Source organism: Talpa europaea, assembly GCF_964194135.1.
Source record: "Talpa europaea genome assembly, chromosome: 10".
Taxonomy (NCBI): domain Eukaryota; kingdom Metazoa; phylum Chordata; class Mammalia; order Eulipotyphla; family Talpidae; genus Talpa; species Talpa europaea.
In genome coordinates this window covers 66,472,687-66,496,730 of record NC_140077.1, presented here as the reverse complement: position 1 = coordinate 66,496,730, position 24,044 = coordinate 66,472,687, and the positions used below count along the sequence as shown (strand labels likewise).

At 50.7% G+C, this 24,044-nt stretch overlaps 3 protein-coding genes across 4 annotated transcripts in view; 1 reads left to right on the top strand and 2 right to left on the bottom strand.

Annotated features, from left to right (window-relative positions):
* Positions 1 to 658: 658 nt before the first annotated feature.
* Positions 659 to 8,419, bottom strand: RANBP1 (RAN binding protein 1; the record flags this gene model as incomplete). Its single annotated transcript, XM_084245485.1, is given in 7 exon segments — positions 659 to 770; positions 1,205 to 1,251; positions 1,254 to 1,339; positions 2,214 to 2,342; positions 4,554 to 4,711; positions 6,318 to 6,454; positions 8,201 to 8,419. Coding segments are annotated over 7 exon segments (888 nt in total).
* TRMT2A (tRNA methyltransferase 2 homolog A) lies at positions 8,418 to 13,234 on the top strand (the record flags this gene model as incomplete). The annotated part of the gene is made up of 12 exons (XM_084245484.1): positions 8,418 to 8,446; positions 9,387 to 9,986; positions 10,192 to 10,300; positions 10,549 to 10,730; positions 10,895 to 11,009; positions 11,110 to 11,225; positions 11,302 to 11,413; positions 11,832 to 11,954; positions 12,162 to 12,237; positions 12,537 to 12,653; positions 12,797 to 12,893; positions 12,988 to 13,234. 12 exons carry the CDS (start codon positions 8,418 to 8,420, stop codon positions 13,232 to 13,234), a joined length of 1,923 nt encoding a protein of 640 aa, XP_084101610.1.
* Positions 13,235 to 15,643: 2,409 nt separating this feature from the next.
* The window catches only part of DGCR8 (DGCR8 microprocessor complex subunit), a gene marked incomplete at both ends in the record, with an annotated part of 32,943 nt that continues 24,542 nt past the window's right edge, over positions 15,644 to 24,044 (bottom strand). For both annotated transcript variants that reach the window (XM_084246318.1, XM_084246319.1), the window contains 5 exons: positions 15,644 to 15,727; positions 16,667 to 16,780; positions 17,103 to 17,230; positions 18,648 to 18,754; positions 19,038 to 19,138. In XM_084246318.1, coding sequence (XP_084102444.1) covers positions 15,644 to 15,727; positions 16,667 to 16,780; positions 17,103 to 17,230; positions 18,648 to 18,754; positions 19,038 to 19,138 — 534 coding nt within the window. The remainder of the gene's footprint in view (positions 15,728 to 16,666; positions 16,781 to 17,102; positions 17,231 to 18,647; positions 18,755 to 19,037; positions 19,139 to 24,044) is intronic.

Below are 24,044 nucleotides of genomic sequence, written 5' to 3'. Positions count from 1 at the left end.
ACCTTCATTTTGTTTTTTAAAACAAGAGCTTCCTTTGGAAGTACACCCACCAAAGGAATCAAGGACACATTGTTTAAAATGGACATAAGTCACAGGAGGAACAGAAGAGGGCTTCCCCTGCCCAACCTAAGATCTCACATTCCCAGCTTAGACACCATGGCTGGAGGGGCCAACAGGAGCCCAAAATCCACAGCAGGAGAGAACACAGAACCCCAAAGTTGCAGACCAAGTGTGATGGCAAGGCTTGACCTGGAGCACCCACCCACCAGACCACGCACAAGGTACTGAGCTAGGAAAGGAACATCCCTGCAGTCAGCAGAAACCCACACTGCTCCTGAGACAGGGTCAACACACACGGGCTTGCCCTCCATGCAGGTTTAAAATGTGTTGTTTATTCACTAATTTTGATGACTATAAATGTTTCCACTATGGAAAAGGAAGTCAGCACAGTACATTTCCATGACTGGGGAATGGATTTTCTGTAGTCATCTTTAAGAGGGCAAAAACTTAGAAAAACAACTTGAATGTTGGAATTCAGTTCTTTATATAAAGTCCCTTGTAAAAACAAAACAGAATAAAAACAAACCAAAGAGGGGCAAGGCAAAAATTTTTAAAAAAGGAGGGAAAGAAAGAAGGGAAGGAAAACAAGGGAGACGACTTATTGCTTGTCCTCAGCTTTCTCCTTGGTGTCCGCCTCGCCCAGCTCCTCGCTCCCTTCCTTCACAGAGAGAGCCTCCAGCTTTTCCACCACTTCCTCAGCATTATCGTTTCTGCCCAATCCTGTGTGAACACCAGGACTCAGTAAGAGCACAGAAAGTGCTGCCTCATTAGTCACCCCGTAGCAAATCCACCCCTTCCCTCCACCCGTCCTCCCATGAAACCCAGTGACCTCCACAGGACAGGCCACCTGCAGGGTCGCCCAGGGAAATGTGCTCACACCCAGGACGCAGTCAGTAAGGCTGCTCAGTGTGCAGGTCACGTGCTAGCAGGCGCCCAGAAGGACCTCCAAAGGCCCCTTCAGCCTAGGGTGCACAAGCGAAGGCCTCATGACTTGACTATAAGACTAATCAGCACATGATTGGGGCTCCAACTGCAGGTTCACTCCCCAGAAAGCTCCCTGTGTCCCAGGCAACTACATCACCCTTGACAGAGGTCAAGGTGGTCACAGCACCCAGAATGTTTCTGTAGCAGACGAAAAAAGCACCCGCCTGGGGCTGCAGCCGGGTACAGAGTGAGTCTGCAATAAAGTCCCCCACCAGAGGAGCCACATCACCTTTCTTTTCTCTCTCTTCGATCTCTTTCCTGCATTCTTCAAATTTTGTTTTGAATTTCTGTGCATCTGCAGGGGGGGAAAAAAAGAGAGAATTAAGAACCCCAAGCATTGTAGGTGACATGTCCTGGCAAGTATGAAGAGACACATACACAAAAGAACCATTCCATGGCCATTTTTTATCTCATTTCATTTGACAGAGCTCTGGATTTGATCATGTGATTACTACATTCCTCAGGTTTGGCCTGTGAGCCCTGACTGCCCCAGTACAACAGGGCAGGTACATAGCATGGACTTAATATAAAAAATAAATGATTCCAAGGTTATGAGTTATATAAATGTTACAATTATATAATGTTAAGGATGATAGCTATGCTAGACCTCTCCCTCCAAGTAACTTTGCAACAATTTGGGCAGAGGAGCAGAGACCTTACGCAACCAAGCAGCCAGCACTCTGCACTCCACTTGTATGGAAAGAAGTCACTCCATAGGCCTTTTCCAGAGCAAAGACCCACTCAGCATATAAGGATGCCTGGGTGCTGGGCCCTGGCACACACCCAGTTCCTCCACAACCTAGCCAGTATAGCTTTTGTTGCTCCTGGCTGGAAATGAGGCCCAAGTAGGAGAAAGGTTCAGTGCGGTCTGTGCAGCACAGCCCCTGCTGGCACTCAAGTGACAGGACCCACCCTGGTCAGACAGGCTGACACCTTTAAGGTGAAGAATGAAATAGTCTGTTCATGGTTTCAAAGCCTAGGTGTGGTCCCTGAAGGCACATGGCTCCATTGCACTTGAAACCCTTCCTCAAGGGGCCCCTAGACAGTGGGGCAAAGACACTCCTTACCAATACCAGGTCACTGTCAGTGCTCTCCAAAAACGTAACAGAATCTCTGCCTGCAGTTATACCATGACAACATAAATGAGGGGGCCACAGCCCTCTGCTTACTTTCAGCATTGAGGAAGCGGATGGCCAGCAGCTCTGGCTTGGGGCACTCATCAGCAAAGTCAGCATGGGTGTTCCAGACCCAGGCTCGGTCACTGCCTGCATTCGGCTTCAGCTCCATCATTGGTGTGACTGGGGGAGAAAAGCCCTGTAAATGTGGTGCAAATGCCACAGGCTAGTCCATACCCTGGTCACAGACCCACTTTAAACAGATGTGAGGTGGCGTCTGCCCACCAGGCCTAAACCCCGAGACCTCAGGAATTTGGATTTTATCTAAATCTCTTTGAAAATGCCCCACATCAAGAAACCCTGAACCTGGAAAACAGGTGGCCTGCTTCTTGTCCACAAGAACACCCCAGGGTTCCAATCTCAACTCCAACAAGGGTTCCAATGTCAAGTGGACCCAACCCTCTTTGTATTTATGTATTTATTTATTATTGCATAGAACTGGGGAATAGGCCAGAGGCACGGGGTGAGAGGATCCACCAGAGACAGAGTAGGGAGCAGAACAGGCAGATTAACTGAAATAAACTGCTAAGCGGAGCAGCAGGCAAGATGGGTGAGGTCTGCTGCACCTGGCTGGGGATTGAAGTCAGGCCATACTGGTGATAGTACTGAGACTTAACCCCCTAGCTCACTAGGGAGGCCCCCCAACCATTCCTATAAAAGGTACCACAGACATATTTGTGTAGATACTTGGTCCCACTAGGGACCCTGGCCATAAGGAGGTAAAGGCAGCAGAGGTGGAAGCAGGAAAGTGGGGTGACATGGGGATCCAGGGGGACCATGAGGGATTAGCTCACCAGAAGAGGCACCATGACCTGGACTAAGCACAACTACCCACACCCATTTCCTCAGACCACATGGGAACAAGTGATCCCGGAAAAACAGGAGCATCCCCAGTGCCAGGCCCAACAATGTGCCCTTGAATTCCTGGCAGAGGTCTCTGAAGACATGGGCAGTCCAAAGCCCCATCAACTGGGAGTAGTCACTCCAGTCTCCTGGCAAGCCTGAGAGCTGCTACCATGGTACAAAAAGTGCCACGACCTTTTCCCACTACCACCCACCCTGTCCATCAAGGACTATCTGTACATTTACAACCAACACAGAAACAAACCAGCTTCCTGAGGGGGCTCTGGGAGAAACAAAGGGTGTTGAGAGGAATACTCCAGATGAGAAGATACAAATCGGGCTAGAGAAGGAGGACCAGGCCAGGTTGATGGAGGGGAGGACTGCTGAAGCAGCTCCTAAGGAAGCAAATTAGGCTGGCATGTGGGGACTACTGTACTAGGCTGCATCCCCACATCGGGACCTATGCAAACCCGCCAATCCTTCCACATTACCGTCAAGGGTCATTACACTCTGATGCCCTGCCCTGCCCAGCAGGCATTATATCCAGAAGTGCACAACACTGGATCAGGAAAGAAGCCCAGGACACCTTCACTTCCAAAGACATACTCAAAGCACTGCAGACAACCAGAAGCCAAGAGATCAATGTGGCAGGGAACTTACTGTCACTGCATTGCAGGATGAGCCTAGGGCTAGAGAATCACACCAGTCGCAGGGCCCGCACCCACCACCACCACCCCACGTGCAATTTCAGAGGCACCTAAGGTTGAGGTAGCCACCTTCTCCACCTCACTCCCTCCATATTCTCCCCAGGGGCCATCCTGTGGAACTGAAAGCACCAAAGTACAAGAAAGACAGCACCCAGGTACTTTACACATATGCACGATGTCAAGGTTGCTCACAGATGCCCTCCCAACACTGCCCTGCTCTGGAGCAGACATCCACTGCTCCTAGCCCACACTAGGGCTCTGCATCCATCACACCAGCTTCTGTCTCACTGGATGCCACTCCACATGTGCTGCTGCAGAACTGCTCTGACTTCAGTAGCATGCTGGAAAACTTCATCTGTTTTAAAGTAAAAAACATAAGTGCTGGGCCTCCCTGGTGGTGCAAGGGGTTAAGACGCAACCTATGAAGCTGTCCACGGCCACTGCAGCATGAGGTCAATCCCTGGCCAGGGAGCTACCCACATGGTGCAGCAGACCTCTCCTGGCTTGCCACTGCTCCCCTCAGCAGTGTACTTCAGTCAATCTGTCTGTTCTGTTCCCCACTCTGTCTCTGGTGGATCCTCTTACCTCCATACCTCTGGCCTGTACCCCAGTTCTTGTACGCATAAATAAATAAATCTTTTTTTTTTTAAAAAAAAAGTGCTCTGGGATAGAATACACTCCCAGGCATTCATGCAACCCTGAAATCAACCTGCCCAAGGGACTGCAATGTCCCAGTGCAAGAGTTCTGGAACTCAGAGAAAACCACACCTGACAGGTCACCTACTGTAATGGTTGGCGCATATCTTCAGAGTCTTGTCCCTCCTCATGAGGAGGCGGATGGTCCCTTTCTCCTTATGCTTTAGGAGCTTGACGTCACCAGTACCTCGCTCCTTCCACTCTGGGAGATCATTCTCTGATGCAAATCGGAATAGCTTTGCCCGCCTTCAAGAAAAGCCATTGAAAGTTTAGACAACATACAGAAAAAGGAGCAAGTCAAAAACCCATTATAAAGCACACTTGTTTTCTGTATATTACAAACAAGTCACTAAGAGAGCAAAACACCCCAACAAATTCCAAGTGTTTACTTCCCCACAAAAAAAGATTTCTGTACTTGCCACATTTTTCCCAACAAAAAGATCTGACCTCTCATTAAAGAAGCCCACATGAGCACAACTTGTGCACCCCTGTCACCATAGGAAAAAAGGGCAGCCCTTCTCTCAGCTGAAAATTGTAACCCATCCCTCTCTGGCCCCCACTCAAAGAGAAGACTGCAGGCCTCTGTTCAGGCCACCAGGCTCTGACCCCACAGCCTACCTTCCAACTGAGAGCAGTACCCCACACTGAGCTTAGGCCAGGCCTCAAGTCCCACAGGCACCAAGGAACCACTACCAGTGAACCTCACAGTCTTGTCAGCTCAGGTGGATGCTCCGCATTCCCCAACAACTATACCTGCTTTGATTCTCCACAAGAGCCCAATTTTGCTGGTCCTTTTTCTGCTGCCACTCCCAAATTCAAATCTATGAAAGGAGATTATGACCGGGTACCCAAGGGGCTGACCTGCCAGCCTCAGTTCCCTGAGGAAGGGAAGGGCCTGTGTCTAGGACACACAGAACATTTCCAGTTCATGTGGCCAGGGAGGTGACAATAGCCACATGAGCAATTCTCACTGCAGGAGGCCTCCATTCCCTGGCTGCAGCACCCAGGGAGATGCCCATCAATCTTGGGAACAAATGGCACGTGCAACTCTTCTTTCCTAGGCTTCCTTAGAGGGACAGTCACAGCATTGATGATTATCTCTGCTCACCAACATCCCTGCCAAGAAGCACTCAAATTTTAACCTGGCATTTTGAGTAGAATTTGAAAGGGGCATGGGGAAGTTCATGAGCTTGGGCAGGGAAAATGCTACAACCTACCCACTGATGGGTAACTGAATCTGGCACTTCCCGTGACTGAGTGTAGACAACAACCCACAGTCTTGGAGTTACTGTGATTTTTTTTTTCAGAGATACCTGGACACATGGCTTGTGAGGAACTGCTTCAAAGTGACACCCCCACTGCAGCATTGCTCTGAAGATGGTCAAGAAACGTAATTTTTTAAAAATCATGAAAGCCTGAACACCACCTGTTTTATCTGCAATGCTTGCACATTAAGAACTCAAAAATGCCTAAGGCTGCCAAAAAAGCCCACAGTTCGAAAGTAAAACTTAAGTGGCTAAGACTCCCAGCTCAACCAAAAGGGGTTGTGGGAGTCGTAGAGGCAAAGGGCCTGAGTTAGGGAAATGTGCACTTGTGAACAGAGCAACAGTGACAGGGCACCAGGGAGCGCCTGTACCATTTAAAGCATAGCAGAGGCATTCAGGAAAAAGCTATAGACTATACAGATTATAACAGCAGCCTTGATTTCCATGTGGGAGCAGTCTTTACACAATTCCAGGTCCTTTCTTCACGTAGCCTCAGTCCAATTAAAGGCCAGGAACCCAAGGAATCCATAAAAGCCCTAACAACTTCAAAAAGATACCTAATTATGGAGCAACATCAGTTTACTTACATTTTAAAAAGCTCCTCTTCATCTTCCTCCAGTGTTTTAATTTCTTGCTCAGGAAGAGAAACTATAGGCTCAAACTGGGGGTCGTGGTTTGACTCGTCTGCATTCTCGGTGGAGGTGTCATGATCCTCATGGGTGTCCTGTGGAGAGAGTGTGGAAGGGTGATTGCTGGTCATGAATCCTGTCCAAAACCAGCATCCCCTATAGTGAATGGCCTCACCCCAAAGCAAGTATTAAGCTTTTAGCCTTTGATACCAGGAAAGGTGTGTTCCAAAGTCAACTCCAAAGAATGGGCTTATATTGAGGCACTGTACCTCAGCACCCTCTAGCAGAAGCAGGCACATCAATCACATCTGTACAAACTAAAGATCTTAAAAATTGGCCACCTAAGAGGTGGAGTGGTCTGAAAGGAACTGCCTCACCTCTTTGAGCCCCAGTTTCCTTCTATGTTAAAATGTGGATGATGATACTGATGGAGAGTAAGAACAGAAAAACTGGAAAGGAGATACAAGGTCAAGAACCACACACACACACACACACACACGCGCACGCACGCACGCACGCACGCACGCACGCACAAGCACAGAATAGGGGTAGACGGGATTAGCATAATCCATTAACCCAGTTATAGAAACCAAGACCCTTAGGCATCAATGCCCAGATCAGGAGCAACATCCAGAAACTATCAGACTGCTATAGGGGCATAAGCCATCCACCCACGAAGATGAGCCCCTCCCTGAAGAAGATAAAACCTAATGAAGCTTTCACATCAGGCAGCAGTCCATCTGCCCACCTGTGACTATGCCGGTGCTTCCTTTCACCAACTCTTTCCCTCTGCAGGGCAGCACCTCCCTGGCTGCCCTTGACCTGTCCCATGCCCAGGCTTCTCGTCACTGACCTCCCTCAGGGGAGGCAGGTCTCCTTAAAGCCGCCAGCCCGCAACCACGCAGGCCTCTCAGCAAGCCTGTCCCTTTTGGGGCAGCTCTTCCTGCCCACTTGTGTCTATGCAAGTGTCTTTTACTATCCTATCCCTTTTCTAATAAATCTGCTCTTTAAATATCAATACCGCCACAGAAACGTGAGCTCTGGTGAAACCTTTCCAGAGTTAACCCTAGGAGCCAGCACTCTACAAAACTCCATCAATACTGTGCATGAAGATTAAAGGACACGTTGACAGATAGAAGAGGGCCTCAAGGAGTGTTATTCTTAAAGCAACCTTGTGAGTTTGTACCGGTTGCTCTGCTATTTACACGGTATTCACAGTTCTGTCGATTTTTTCACTGAAGGGATGATTAAGCTGCCAAAAGAAATACAAACATAAGCTAAAAAACTACGATCCAATTCAGAGAAATACGGAGCACAAAGGATCACATTTCAGGTCCAAGTACTACAAAACACGTGGCCTGGTGATTTTCAAATCCAGAAGAAACCCTGAGACTTCACTACGACTCAATTAAAAAAAGAAAAAAATATGTTCTACGCTGGTTCACTCGGTTGAACAGCAATGCGGATCAGCCAGCTCACCCCAGTAGACATCTCCAGCCAACAAACCCGCTCCCACCCTGGGTCGGTGAGTACAGGACCGGTCTGCCCAGTTTCCGCTTCTGGGGCCTGTGGTGGTTGAGTCTCGAGTGCAGCATGAATGAAGTGCTGCGTAGACGACCAAAGTGGGGTAGCGCCGTTTGGGTAGGAAACCGGCAAGTGGGCAGAGCCGGAGGAAACTGACCGACGGGCCCCATGTCCCAACCAACCAGTGAAGTCTACTCTAGACTAAGAAGCTCGAGGGGCTGGTCCACGCGATGTAGCTCCCTCCCGGGCCCACCGAGGCGGCCCCAAGGTCACCCCAGCGCACTGCAGCCCCCGGGCCCAAGCCCGCGCCCCCCTACCCCGCGCGCCAAGGGCCCGAAGGCCTCGAGCCCCCAGGCCGCGCTCCCCACAAGCCCCGATTCCTCACTACCGAAGCCCCTCAGGTGTCGAGCCCACAAGGCCAGCGGGGGTTGGTGGCGGTGGCGCGGGCCGCCCACGTGGCCACCGATAGCCGCCTCGGCCCCTCGGGCACCCGCCCAGTACCCGGCCCGGCCCGGCCGCACCTTGGCGGCCGCCATGGGGGCGCGGCAGCGGCGGCGACTCAGGTGGCTCGGTCGTCGCTGGCTCCGCGGCCTCTCGGCGGCAAGTCGTATTCCTTTCCTCCGCGTCTGGCGCCGGCGCCTCCGCCCGCCTGCTCTTCCCTCCGCCCCGCGACCCGAACCACGACCCCTGACCCCGGCGGCGGGAAACGCGCCGCGATTCAAAACCTGTGCAGCTTTATTAGTTCAGGCGGCGGACACTCTCATTGTCCAGCCTGCCCCGCGCTTCCCGCCAAAACGCCCGGGGCGCATGCCCGGCCCGCCCCGAAGCCAGAGGAGCGAGCACTCCCGGCGGCCCTTGCGCGCACTTCCGTTCTGCGGCTACTCACGCCCCTCGAACTCGCAAATGGGGTTGGGGATAGGAGAGGGCGCGTGGCTATGACGTCACCGGAAGCCAAGATGATAGAGTCGCGCGCCCTTAGCTGCACGCTCTCGCAGACGTGAAAGCTGTCGGCGAAGCGAGCGATCGGCGCGGGACCCTGGTGGGCGGGCGGTACAGCCCATGTCCAAGATCTGGACCTGACCACCGAGGGTTCGAGTCCCGTCCCACCCAGTGGCTGAGCCGGGGGCGCTGGGGGTGTATTGGTCGGAGGGATCGGTCTTGCCGCATCTTACCCGCTCTCTGAGCCCCTCCCGTGTGCCAGGCCCAGGACGAGGTGGCGGAGGTGGTTCTCTAGGTGTCCGAGACCAGGCTGCAGACGGACCGGACGATGAGTGATAATCTCGACAACGAAGTAAAGGGAAGGGAGATCTCGATGGGAGATTTCGAACGGAGATGGGGATGGGGTGGAGGGGATTGGCTCTAAATCCCTAGGTGAAAACACGGGGATGGGGCATGAGATGGGAGAGGGAATATGGAGAATGAGGACAGAAAGGGGTGAGATGGGTCTTAGGTGCGCTGATGGATGGAGATCTAGGTGAGGGTGAGGGATCGTGAATGGTTCAGGTCCAAGGTCCAGCACTCAACCCAACCCCTGCCCCTCTCCACACAGGCCCAGGGTCCAGTGGAAGGCTCTGAACAGGACAGAAGTGCCCTGGTTAGCCCTGCATTCCTGGCCCCCCAGGAAGAGAAGGGAGAAGAGAGGCCCCGGGCAGCTGCGGAGTTAGGGCCTCAGCCTGGTCCCTACAGCTATATCAGAGATGACCTGTTCACGTCAGAGATCTTCAAACTAGAACTGCAGAACGTACCCCGCCATGCCAGCTTCAGTGATGTCCGCCGCTTTCTGAGCCGCTTTGGCCTGCAGCCCCATAAGACCAAGCTCTTTGGGCAACCCCCCTGTGCTTTTGTGACATTCCGCAATGCTGCTGAACGAGACAAAGCCCTTCGTGTGCTGCACGGTGCCCTCTGGAAGGGCCGGCCACTCAGTGTGCGCCTGGCTAGGCCCAAAGCTGACCCAATGGCCAAGAAAAGGCGACTTGAGGATGAGGGTGAGCCGCCAGCCACATGCATTGCTGATGTAGTGACCCCTCTTTGGACTGTGCCCTACCCTGAGCAACTTGAGCGGAAGCGACTGGAATGTGAGCAGGTGCTACAGAAGCTTGCCAAGTGAGTTTGGGCACAGGTACCCCTTGGTACTCTGGTACCAAATGTGTGCTCTGTGTGTTATACAATACACTGAGATAGGCAAGGAAGATGTCAGAGTTGTCAGTGGGGATTGTGAGTTCCCAAAAAAGGGCCAGGACATTTGGAGAGTGGCTGGGGATGGGTGGAGGACCATCAGGCTGAGTCCAACTTCCTTGCCCAATTGCAGGGAAATTGGAAACACTAACCGGGCCCTGTTGCCTTGGCTGCTTTCGCAGAGACACAAGCACAACAAGGCCTGCTGCCCACTGGAAGGGGTCAGACCATCACCCCAGCAGGTCAGGTTTCATCCTGTCTTTACAAAGCTTCTTTGACCTCCCATCCTTTCCTGTTTTGCTGTTCTTTCTGGTTCCCATCACCTGTCAGTTACCAGTCTCATTCCTTGGATTTTTTCATTTCTATGAGACAGTAGGGTTTCTCACTCTACCACCATTTTTCACTCACTGGGGCATCCCCACAATGCATGAGTACTGGATGGCCAGGGTAAGGTCAGGTGTGTCTTTGTCTCCTTCCACTCTCCCTGCAGACCGAATATCGTAATAAGTGTGAGTTTCTGGTTGGTGTTGGGGTGGATGGGGAAGACAACACTGTTGGCTGCCGGCTTGGCAAGTACAAGGGTGGGACATGTGCTGTGGCACCCCCTTTTGACACCATGCACATCCCCAAGACCACGAAGCATGTGGTGAAGGCCTTCCAGGAATTCATCCGGTAAGGATAGGCTGGGAGCTCCCCAGAAGTTGGGGTGGGGGGGCGGGGGGGAGCTGGGTGGGGTATACAGGAGTGAAGTTTTTTGATGGTGGTTAAGGGGAGGGGAGGAGAGGGAGGCTGCCCAGTCCTGGTCAGCAGGTCCTGCTCACTCATGGCTCCCACAGGTCCACTCCATACTCGGCTTATGACCCAGAGACATATTCAGGCCACTGGAAGCAACTCACTGTGCGCACCAGCCGCCGAGGGCAAGCCATGGCCATTGCCTACTTCCACCCCCAGGTCTCACACAGGTCTCACACAGGAGTTGGGGGGGGAGGGGGATTTCTAGCTGTGAGTGGACCTCAGCACAGACTAACAGCATCTTCACTATTTACTCCAGAAACTGAGCTCTGAAGAATTGACACAGCTGAAAGCTTCCTTAGTACAATACTTTGTAACAGGGCCAGGCAAGGCCAGTGGGGTGACCTGCCTCTATTTTGTGAAGGAAGGACAGCGGTGAGGCACCCAGGTGGGGGTGGAGTGGGCCCCTCTGTGAGCTGACAACACTGACAAACCTACCTACTACCCACAGAAAGACTCCCAGCCAGGAAGGCCTGCCCCTGGAGCACATGACTGGGGACCGATACATCCATGAGGATCTTCTGGGGTTAACCTTCCAGATCTCCCCTCACGCCTTCTTCCAGGTAGATAAGTGTCCTTAGGGGGTCAGAAGGATAACTTGGAAGGAGACCTGACCTAATGTCAGGATGTAACTGGAACATTGGGTTTGGGATGATGCTAGCAATTTGGGGTGAGCTCTGGTAGAATTTACAGTGCAGCTGGTAAGGAAGGTCCATCAGTTTGATACTCATGAAGGAGTACTACTACTATAAGTAGGTAGGCATCCATTTTGCTGCTTAAAGCCAACGTGAGGTTACCTAGCATCTTACAGGTTGACAATCCAAAGACTGGCCTGAAGGAATGGGGGAGATCTGGGAAGCTGGGGCCTGTGCTGTGAGGTTTCTGAGCAGGAGTGCCCAGGGAATGCAGACACAGGGCAGGGGGAGGATATGAACTGACTAAAGGAGCAAAGGCTGACCAGTGCAGGGATCTGTCCTCCAGGTGAACACCCCGGCAGCTGAGGTACTGTACACAATCATCCAGGACTGGGCCCAGTTGGACACAGAGAGCACAGTACTGGACGTGTGTTGTGGCACTGGCACCATTGGCCTGGCCCTGGCCCCGGTGAGTTGCTTGCTCTCCACCCACCCATCCCTGCACCATCACCAACTTTTGATCCTAGTGACCCCCCAGTGTGAAGACTGGTCAACCCCCGGCCTGTCCCAGAACCTTTTCCACTCCCCACAATGCTTCTGTCACTTCCCTCCCTGAGGAGGTCCCTCAGGGCAGGGGTCAGTAGGGTGCCATGTGTCTGTGCCTTCCTCACTTCAGAAGGTGAAGAGTGTCGTGGGGATTGAACTGTGCCAGGAAGCTGTGGAGGATGCCCGGATCAATGCCCACAACAATGGTAAGAGCCAGTGCCACACAGTGGACAAGGGACCCTGGGGGGCAACAGCTATTCCTACTGCATACCTCCAGGCATCACCTGGAAGCCACATGAATCCTAATCCCCAGGTTGGGGGTGGGCAGCCAAAGGGCTCCTGTGGACCTACTGAGTGCCCATGATGCCTGGGACTGCCCAACATGAAGGGCGAACAGGCCACAGATCATCTTAAAAGCATCTCTGGCCGAGGATTACAGGTCATCAGGCAGTTGGTAGGCTCTGTGGGACTGGGTGTCCTGACAGGGCTGCCATGCCCTCTCTAGAGCTGAGTAATGTGGAGTTCCACTGCGGGAGGGCAGAGGAGCTGGTACCTGCCCTGGTGAGCAGACTGGCTTCCCAGCAGCTTGTAGCCATCCTGGACCCTCCCCGTGCCGGTCTGCGTGAGTGCTTCCTGTTGGGGTGGTGCAGGAAGAGGAGGGCAGTGGTATCTGGGTGGCATACCAGGCTACATGGCCACAGGCCTACCCCACCCCATCCTTGGATGGCACCCTTGGAGACCCAGTCCATTTCTGCATCTCTTCAGATTCCAAAGTGATCCTTGCCGTCCGCAGAGCCGAGAACCTCAAGCGGCTGCTGTATGTTTCCTGTAACCCCCGAGCAGCCATGGGCAACTTTGTGGAGTGAGTGCGAGGTGGTCTAGGGCGGACTGTGGCCCACCCCCAACCCCGTACCCCACTGGAGGCCCTGGCTTGGCTGACCTTGACATCTCATCAGCCTCTGCAGGGCTCCTTCAAACCGGGTGAAAGGCACCCCTTTCAGGCCAGTCAAGGCTGTGGCAGTGGACCTGTTCCCGCAGACCCCGCATTGCGAGATGCTCATCTTGTTTGAAAGGGCAGAGCACCCCAATGGTGCAGGGGTCCTGGTAACTCCAGTCCAGCCCTCAAAAGGGCCCCAAGATAACACCCTGCAGGAAACTGTGACCTCCGCCTCTTCCCTTCCCCAACAGCAGGAAGAACATTAAAGCAAAGCCTGCTCTGCATTATAGGAACAGGCCAAGGGACTCCCTGACTGCTTGCATGGCTCCAGGATGCTCGGAGGACATGAGACTTGTCCAGGAGCCCATCTATGTGGGCTCCTAGAGCCTGCCACCCTCCCCAGCCGCCCATGTTTTTTTGACCAGCTGGGCCACATGGACCAGAATAAACAATTACTGAACTACCATTCTATCTGTGATGAGAGCCCAGAATGTTAGCACATAGGCTCCTCTCTGGCCCCCACTACAGCACCAGAGGTGATGGGGGCATTTCATGCACACTGTGGGGGTGGGAACAACTCTGAATCTTGGGTTCCCAACACCCTGCTGGCCTGGGAATAGCCAAGAATCAGCTCAATTAGGCTGGGTGTCAGGGCAGCTCTCCCAGCCCTTCTAGGGGGCCAGAAGTGGTGGTGGTTTAATAGAATGTCAGGTTTTATATGTAACTCCAAGCAATCTGAGATGTGGGTGTCAGCATGTGGGGTAAGTCATAAGGCAAGGGGCTGCCCTGCCTACCTTCCTCACCATAGGGTATAGTTCTCTGCACTGAGTAGACTACTTCATTCTATCTCCAACCTGAGCGCCCACCCAACCCTACCTCCCACAGAAGAAAAAAACACCAGCCATTCCCTCTTCGACAATTTTGCTTTATGTGTCCATCAAGACTCACCCAAAACAACCTTGGCCCAGCTGCTGCCTGGGAAGTACATGACAGGCTGTGGTTGCACAGAGGTGGTGTCAGCCCAGGCTCTGCCTGCCCTCTCCCCCACAAGGTGGCTGTGTGCATACAACACTCACACCCACACATGGGCCAGAGGGAAAAAAGGACACAGGTGTCTACAGCAAGACCCACCGGCCTCTAGTAACACATCCACAAAGCTTTGGTTCCTGATAGCACATCTGGCTGTTTTAAGGGCAAACAGTCACGGTCAGATGATTATTCATAGCAGCAGACAGGAGGCAAGACAGAAGCAGTGTCTAATTACAGCAACTTGATTTAAGCATTTTGTTTTCTAAAGGTCAACACAGAAGCCAACCTTGGTCATACAGGTGGTGAGGGAGGGATATGCCCTGATTGGCATTCCATCTTCCTGGAAACAAACGCCATCCACAGGAGACAGACACACCTGTGAAACGTAACAGTGCCACAAACACATGGCACCAGGGACAGGGAGCCAATGCTGACCACCACCTCACCTTTGGGAGCAACGCAGGTTCCCAAGCACAGCCACATCCCTGGGACTCAACAGGGACACACTGTCCCCTGCACCTTTCCACAGGGGTCAAGACAGGAACAAGAATGCTGGTCAGAAGAGAGGGCCACTGAGCTTGGCTGCATGGGGCACTGCCCCTGAAACCCAGTGAAGCCATCCCAGGAGCAGGACAGCTGCACTGCACAAGCACGATAGCTGAAGAGGTTTATGATCAAGGACAGATTGCACTGAAGGTGGTTGTTTCCAAATTAAGTCCACGTGCTAAGATGCACTAATCATTTATAACTGCTACATGATTCCAAATCTATCTTCTACTTTCACTGCAAAAGTTTCTTTCCAAATGCTAAAATATCATAAAAGCTTTAAAAATTGATGGGCGGACAGATGAACTTGACTGCAAAAAGTTTTTAGTAAAAAGTTGCTGGAGGCCAGGGAAGATCAAGGTCCTCAGTTTCTAAGAAGGCATGTTTTTAGGGCTTGAAGACTTACTCAGAAAAAAGGCCCCACAGTCCAGCCCAGAGACAGGGCAACAAGCCAGGAGACTGGCAGACTTCATACTCACACTAGCAATGTTTCAAAGCTGAAGAATAATCACCTTGATGGTTTGCCTATAGTCTCTGAAAAATAGTTTTGATGCTAAAATTGTTTATTTTAAACCAAAAAGGTCTGAAATGATCCTAACTCATAACTTTCTCGAGAGAAAAGGGGAAAACAGGAGTCAGGGTAGAGTTCAGTGCCAGCGTGATTCTTCTGACCATGGAAGCCTGGGCACAGGGTAGTCAAAGGACTTCAGCAATCACTTCCTTATTTCATCTGTCATCCAACTATCATTTGTCACAGTTCTTGTTACATATTAAAATTCATGAAAACCTTCATAAAATCACTCTACAAGTTCATATAAGCAGAGGTCCACAGCTGACTCCCAAGCTTGGCTTCCACCTGTATAGCCAGGCTGAGTCAATCCTTGAACACATCCACTTGCACCTATGGGCAAGCCCTACCCACCCCCCCCCACCCCCCCAGGAAGAGCTGAATGGTCCTGGTTGTTCCTGTGCACCTGAGTCCCACCCGCCTGGCCCAACCTCAGACACAGGGCCACAGAGGAGGAACCAAGACGGGAGGCCCAAGACTGCACTGAGTGGTGTAGTGGTCTCCCAGGCAGCACCCAGCCCCACTGTTCCTCTCACACGTCCACAGTGCACAAGGGCTCGCCACCAGGCTGGGCAGATGCTACAATAGACATCTTCGGCTTCTTTCGAGTCTCCTCCTGAAAGAATAACTAATGTCAGGGATGCTAACAAGATGCAGCCCAACCTTGGGCAAGAGGTTCTGGAAGGGGATTGGGGCATGGCAGAGGGTGGGGCTGCATCCTGCAAACTGATGCCTCTGGAGTAGGAGGGCACCATGCTCAGCACCTTCCCAAGTGGGAAAGAAGAAAGGAAGGCCTGACTAAGCCAGGTGCGGGGGTTGGGAGAAGGGTCTTCTTGGGCACTAACACCGAGTATCACATCCTGATGCTTCCCTCAGAATGGGACATATACCTAGAAGTGAAGTGAGGAGGTCTCAGGCACTAATCAGGTGTCTCTCACCACCCTTAAGAGCAGGAGCGAGGAGTGCTGGACTGGAAAGGTGACACAAACAGTAGATGCCACCTTCTCAGGGTTTTGTACAGGTACAGGCCCTCGGTTGTATAAAAGCACAGCTGAGAAAGATCCAGCCCTAAAAGCCCCTTCTTGAGTGGGTAGTTTGAAGGTACCGAGGGGTTCAATCATTCTGTGAATCATGCTCTCCCCTTCACATAACTGCTGAGGACCTGAAGAGGAAGAGGTTCAGGGTGGAAGTTTGTCATGGTGACCCTGAGTGAGGGAAGCCTAACTAGTGTACTGTACCTGACCTCAAATGGCCAGGGCCGAGTGGGACTGGACCCAGGCCCTTTATAATCGCAGACCAGGAATGCCAGCTCTCTAAAAATAAGTGATTTGATACAAGTATCATGAGTGCTAAATCTCAAAGAAAAGCAAATGTAATCTTTAAGAATTGAGGGTTTGGAAGAGGGGGGCTTTTCTAGGGCCTAGGATTAGGGCATCAGGATGTCAGGAGTGGGGTCAGTGTTCCCCCTGCAATGTGGTGGAGGGGAGGAGATGGAGAATGGAGAGGGGCCGTGGCCATAGCTCTGGCCAGCATAATGCGTGGCTCACACACTCACCCGCTCCTCAGCTAGCCTCTTCATCTCCTCCTGTAGCTTGCTCAGAATATGCAGGTTGGGCTTGTTCTTCTTTGCATACTGCTGCAGCTCAATCACACTCTTGTCTGAGGTCTCCTGGAAAGCACAAGGGTTCTCTGCTCTTTTGAATGGACTAGCGGGCCCAGGTCCCCAGCCTTCACCTCATATCAGGGCCAGTAACCCTCCACCTGTAACCCCTGCCTCACCCTTAGATCTGCCCCAAGCCCCAGTTCCCAACCAGAGTAAGGCCCAGGACCACTCTGGGAGGGAGACCAAGAATAAACACCCCACCCCCAACCCATACACACTCACACACAAAGATGTGGCCAGCAGAGCTACTTACAACAGGACCCGAATTGTGTATTCCTGAGTCAGGGAATGTGATGCATGCCCTAGGTCTTGGGAGAGGTCTGATTACCTGTTTGACCATCTTGCTGCTTTCCCGGCCATACATGCGCAATAAAGATCCCCAGTTCTTGACATGTGGGTGTAGTAGCTGAAGGATTTTCTGAGAAGCTAACTGTTTCCCAACTCTCTTATTCTTACCTATAAAGAAAGGAAACATTGAGGGGGGGTCACAAATTGAGGTACCCACATAGCCACTTCTTTAGAGAGGAACACATCTGCCATTCCCCCACCTAGATAAAGGCACGGTCTATTCTATCACCAACATGGTCCTTAGACAGTACCCACCCCTGACCCTGCTTTGTGAAACTGCGATCAGAGGCTCTCAGAAGCAGGACGTGGCCGAGATCACATGGCATTAAGTTGCCTCCCTCCTACCACGACCCCACATTTCCATACACACAGACAAGCAGCAACACAAGTTGTGAAGCATGTGGTCTAGACTACTGGGGGGCAGGTTGAGAAGGGGGCTCCTGCGAAGAATTTCCAGAGAATATTTGTATGTGCTTTTTGAGGAGTTTCTAAGGCAAGGGAAGGCAGGGCGAGGGCATAGAGTGGGTATGGAGAAGGGCAAGTGCCAGAAGAGAGCAATGGCTACGCAGGGCAAAGCCAGCACAGTTCCCAGACAAGACCTCTGGCTGGGGGTGGGGGTGGTTAATCTCAGCTACAGAATCGCTCCTCTGTCCCATGCCCTGCCCACCTGGCTCAAATTGCATCTCAATGGGGACTAGTATCTGCTGGGGTACAGGGCACATTAAGTCTAAATGTAGTTATACAATTTTCCCTTGTGCATAGACTTCTAATGTGCACAGCACTGGTTTTGTGTTCATAGTGGTTATACAAAGTTTTCTTTTAAAGTTGTATTTGACAAGAGTAGTTACTTCACATACCAAATTAATGAGACATACACACACACACACACACACACTCCTACTTCAGGGTGGTAATGAAGTCTGAGAAAGGAAAACTAGGGAAAAGATAGAGAAGTGTGACTCTGAACTGTTTTTAGATATTTAAGAATTTTTTAAAAATTTGAAACCAATGTGGCACAATGTTAAGTTCTTAATTTCAACAGTAAGTATACAGACGTATAATATTTCAAAATAAATGTCCTAAACCTAGAACAAAAATAAAATAGCAAATTAGGCACAGAGTACTGGTGGCATAAACAGAGCAGTGTGGCAGAAGGGCAGGCACATCAGAGCCCAGCAACTTGGAGAAACTGCTGTTTAAAAGGACACCCCGCTCCTACCATGAGGACCCAGGGATGGGCAGGGACAGTGATGACAGGATGGGAACACTCAGGCTAGCCGAAACAACTGGCCTGAGTCTAGGAGATAGGAGGTCAGCGGTGCCTCAGGCTGTTTCAGCGTCCACCTGAGAGGCTCATGAGCACGCTGCAAGTGGTAAACAGACACAGCATAGCTGGGGAGCAGAGCAGTGGTTGGAGGCCCACAGAGGCTCAAAACTCCCTGAGAGGACACACAGAGGGGCAACACCTCCCAGTAGCCATTTGAAAGCGTGATGGGTAGTAGGAAGGAGGGGAGAAAGTCCTTACACCAGCCTCGCACTGTGTGTTTGCCGCAAGCCATGACATATTCACTCTTCTGGTTTTTACCAGGAACCACTTCAAACTTTATAGATGTGTCACCCATTCCATGGTTTCTTTAAGAGAAAACAGAGACAACAGGTGACATCAGCTGAGGCAGAGGTAATGGCTGCTCATGGGAAGTCCTTTAAGGGTTCTCGAAAGAGAAGCTAGAGGAGAGGACTCACTGACCACACCCAGCTCTACAGGGGCCTGATCACAGAGGACTCTGTATGCACAGGGAATACTTAGAATGGTTTGGCCTTTAGCTTTGCCTTTCGAACCAGAATAAATGGTCAGTAAGGATACGGGGCACCCAGAGAAGAGACACCAGCCTCCCACTCGCCATCCCTACCCTACCTTTTAAGGCACTCGTGAAGGATCTGATAGGGAGACAACAGTCCAGCCTTGCTGGTCAGCTCGTAGACCCGTGAGTCCTCGATACTTATGTGGTTAAAATACTACAAAACAAAGCAGTAATGCCTAAGTGCTGGATCAAGGCAACTGGAACTACCCACCTCATCCCACTGCTGGTTTCCTGTGGTCTTTATTACCTCACTGTTCATGCCACACCCCAACTCAGCATCCAGCTCCCCCCTGGGAGCTGAACAAGCTAGGGCTTAGCAAGGACCCAGACTAGATGGCCAACCAGCCTGGGAGCCTTTTTTGATTTTCAATCTGCTCAACCATTAGAAATCTAAAGATAGCAACCTTAGGAGAAACACTGTAATTAAGAAGAGAGGAAGTAAGCCAGACATAAGAGCTCTAGTCTAAAAAGGCCAAGTCCCTGAAGCTCAAAACTCCACAGAAAGGAGCAGCCCAAGGGAGAGCCCTGAAAGGCTAGGCTCTAGATTTTAAACAGTGTCATTTTGGCTATGAAACCAATCACAGTGAACACAGAGCACAAAGGTTAAAAGGGGTTTTAAGTCTCAGTGCTATCAAGCTATTGCCAGCCACTGCAACATGAGTTCGATCCCTGGCCAGGTAACTAACCCCACATGGCGAAGCAGACCTCTCCTGTCTCACCCACTGCCCCCCTCAGGAGTGTATTTCAGTAGGTCTGCCTGTTCTGTTCCCCACTATGTCTCTGGTGAATCCTCTCACCACACCCCACCTCTTTCCTGTACCCCAGTTCCTATATGCATAAATGTTTAAAAAATAAATAAAATAGGGCCTCCCCAGTGGCGCAACGGTTGAGAGCTGGGTTGTGAAGGATGCCTGCAGCCTCTGCAGCGCCGATTCGATCCCTAGCCGCCAAGCGAGGGTCCGACATGGCGTGCAGACCTCTCCTGCAGCCCGCTGCTCCCCTCAGCAGTGTACTTCGGTCCTTCTGCCTGCTCTGCTCCCCGCTCTGGCTCTGGTGAATTCTCTCACCCTCCCGCGCTTTTCTGACTGTACACAGTGCTTGTATAAATAAATAAATAAATAAATCTTTATAAATAAATAAATAAATAAATAAATAAATAAATAAATAAATAAATAAATAAATAAAGTAGTAATAATAATCCAATACATTAACAGTTAAGGAACTACCATATGATGCCATTAGACACAGAAAGGACATGAAACGCCAATACCCTTTTTCATGAGAAAAACACTCAACAAGGGCCTCCCGGTGGCGCAGCGGTTGAGTGCTGGGTTGCAAAGCTGCCTGCGGCCTCTGCGGCACTGGTTCGATCCCCGGCTGCTCCCCGGCCACTGGAGGAGGGTCCCACATGGCGTGCAGACCTCTCCTGCCGCCCGCTGCTCCCCCAGCAGTGTACTTCGGTCCTTCTGCCTGCTCTGCTCCCCGCTCTGGCTCTGGTGAATTCTCTCACCCTCCCACGCTTCTTACTGTACCCAGTGCATGTATAAACAAAACGAACAAACAAACAAATAAATAAATAAAACATGCCTCTATTAAAAAAAAAAACACTCAACAAGGGCCTCCCTGGTGGCGCAGCGGTTGAGTGCTGGGTTGCGAAGCTGCCCGCAGCCTCTGCAGCGCCGATTCGATCCCCGGCCACTAGGCGAGGGTCCCACATGGCACACAGACCTCTCATGCCGCCCGCTGCTCCCCTCAGCAGTTTACTTCGGTCCTTCTGCCTGCTCTGCTCCCTGCTCTGGCTCTGGTGAATTCTCTCACCCTCCCGTGCTTCTGACTGTACCCAGTGCTTGTATAAATAAATAAATAAATCTTAAAAAAAAAAAAAAAAAAAACTCAAACAGGAAGAGACCTTCCTAAACCTGAATAAAAAACCATCGTAAAAACTACTCAATAGTGACAAGGATGTCTATTCTCCCCACTATTACACAACATTGTACTGGCGCTTCTAGCCAGGGCAGTAAGGAAAGGAAAATAAAAGGATGTAGGAAGACTCTCAACAGTCTTTTAACTGCAGTTGACATAATCCTATGCAAAGAAATCTACAGGAAAAACTACAAAAATAAAGGGAATTTAAGCAACAGGACACAGGAGACTATACAAGCAAGATGCATTTCCACAGGCTAGCAGTAAAGAGTTAAAATTGAAACTAAAGTACTACTCATAAACACCATAGCACCAAAACACCTGAAATAAAGCAATCTAAATCTAACAAAACATCTCCAGATTCTGTATGCAGAAAACAATCACACAGCAAGAAAAAACATCAGGGCCTCCCCTGGTGGCACAGTGGTTGAACGCTAGGCTGCGAAGCTGCCCTCAGCCTCTGCAGCGCCGGTTCCATCCCCGGCCACTGGTGAGGGTTCCACATGGTGCACAGACCTCAGCAGTGTATTTCATCAGTCTGCCTGTTCTGTTCCACGCTCTGGCTCTGGCGAATTCTCTTACCCTCCCGCGCTTCTGACTGTACCCAGTGCTTGTGTAAATAAATAAATCTTTTTTAAAAAAAGAAAAAAGAACATCAAAGGTCTTAATAAATACAGAGGTACTCTGGGCTCATGAATCACAGCACCCTCTACTGTTAGCACATCAATTCTTCCTATATTTATCTATACATTTACCACAATTCCAATAAAAATCCCAGGAAAATTTTGTAGATGTCATCATACACAGGCAGGAAAGAGCCCAAATGTTTTTGAAAAGGAAGAACTAACACAAAGATTCACCCTGATTTCAAGATTTCAAGTCATTAAGATTGTATGGTACCGGTGAGAGGACAAACACAGATCAAGGAGACAGAACAGTGTCCAGAAACAGACCCACATATACAGGGTAACCTGGTTTCTGATAAAGGTGCAAAAAGAGTTACAGAATTGTTGGGGGGAACAGTACGAGCTGAATGAACTCCTCCCACTGATGTTTATGAGCTCCACCCCCACCTCATGCCAAAGATATCCCAGGTGCTGATATCCCAGGTGATGCCCCCCCCATCATGGGGGGGGGGAGGTTGCTGGAAACTAAGGATGGCATGAAACAGTCATGCAATGCATGAAACCAAACACACCTGGGCCTGCACTCTCTTGCGTTCTGTGTATGCGTGTATATGTGCATGCGCGCATGCGCGCTCCCTCATTTCCCTTGTAAATAAACCTTTTATTAAACTTTCCCTGTGTGCCTGCCCTTGAGTCTTGTCCTGAGTGTTTTTTCAAGCATTTGGGTGAGCACTCCCACTCAGGCCATCCCATATCGCTCTGGGGTTGCCCTGTTAACAGTAGCACACACCTATCATAGAGCCCACAGGGGGATGGAGGATGTTACTTACACTCACCTTAAAACCCATTATTGATCACCTCTAACTGAAAGCATGCCCAACGCCCCTCAAACAAGAAGAAAGAAAACACAAACAGCATGGCTCCTATGGCCTGCACTTCAGCAGCAAAAAAGGCCCAATCATTGACACAGGTGCTGGACACCATTTAATGAGGTTAAAAACCAAGTCCTCACTCCTTGCCCAGAAGGCAAGCTTCAGAGGCTTGAATAAGGGAATTTATGGGAACCAGGTCATAAGACCAACCACCATGATCAGAACCAGCCTAGTCCTAGGAATGCAGAGGCAGACGCCAGAACATATTCTGTGTCAAAGGTTAGGGCCCCAAGCCAGATATCCTAGCAGGTAACTCATACAAATGACATCCAATTTGGAAAACCCATGAAAGAGAATGAAAGAGAACCTCAGATCTTTCTTGGTCCACAGATCTCTCCTGTCCCGCCCCCTGCTCCCTTGCAGCTTATTTCTATAAATCTGCATTTTCTGTCCTCCACTGTCTCCAGTGAATTCTTTCACACTCATGCGTCTGGCCTCACCCCAGTATTATACCACCACGAACAGGAACCAACACAAATGAATCCCACATGCATCATGCCATGTCAGAGCCTGATTCTAAGGTACCTACTCTGTGTCTCTATTAACATGACATTCAAGAAGTGGCTAACCTACAAGGACAATTCAGTGCCCAACAGGGATACAGGTGGAGTTCTAACCACAAAAGGGCAACTTGAGAGAATATGAGATAGGGAGAACATCTGAAAATGTTCTGTGTATTCATGGTGCTATTTATTGGTTACATGATAAAATTTTTCATTTGTCAGGGCCTCCCCGGTGGCGCAGCGGTTGAGCGCTGGGTTGCGAAGCTGCCCGCAGCCTCTGCAGCGCCGGTTCGATCCCCGGCTGCTCCCAGGCCACCAGAGGAGGGTCCCACATGGCGCGCAGACCTCTCCTGCCGCCCGCTGCTCCCCTCAGCAGTGTACTTTGGTCCTTCTGCCTGCTCTGCTCCCCGCTCTGGCTCTGGTGAATTCTCTCACCCTCCCACGCTTCTGACTGTACCCAGTGCATGTATAAACAAAACAAACAAACAAATAAAATAAATAAATAAAGCATGCCTCTAATAAAAAAAAAAAATGGGATTAAAAAAAAAAAAATTTTCATTTGTCAAAACTAAATGAACCATAATGAAAACTAACTCTATATAAAAAAGTAAATTGAAATAAAATGTGGTCACCAATGCCTAAATTCTAAAATAACCATAACACCAACTCACAAATATCTAAAAAGCAATAAAATAACCAGGAAGAAATTACCCAGGTCATATGATCATTTGCTTTCCTTCTGAATCAGTACCAAACATACATTACCCCGAGTCTCTGCTCCCAGCAGTGCCTCCCAAGTGCTGGGTGTTCTGCATCCTTGCCACCTCATATGTCAACTGCATCTCATTGAATGCAGCCCATACCGAGAGCTCCCAAAGCACCAGGGCTTTCCCTGCCCCACCTTGGCATCCTGTCCTTACCTCTGCAGTCCCAAAAAAGGGGGAGAAACTGCCCACAAACAGGGTCAACACAATTCCACATGGGCACCATGGGAAGAGAACCCAACACCACACAGTCATAAAAACGTGACAGATAAGAGTCAGGTTTGGGTCAACATTTTAGAAGCAAAAGACAAG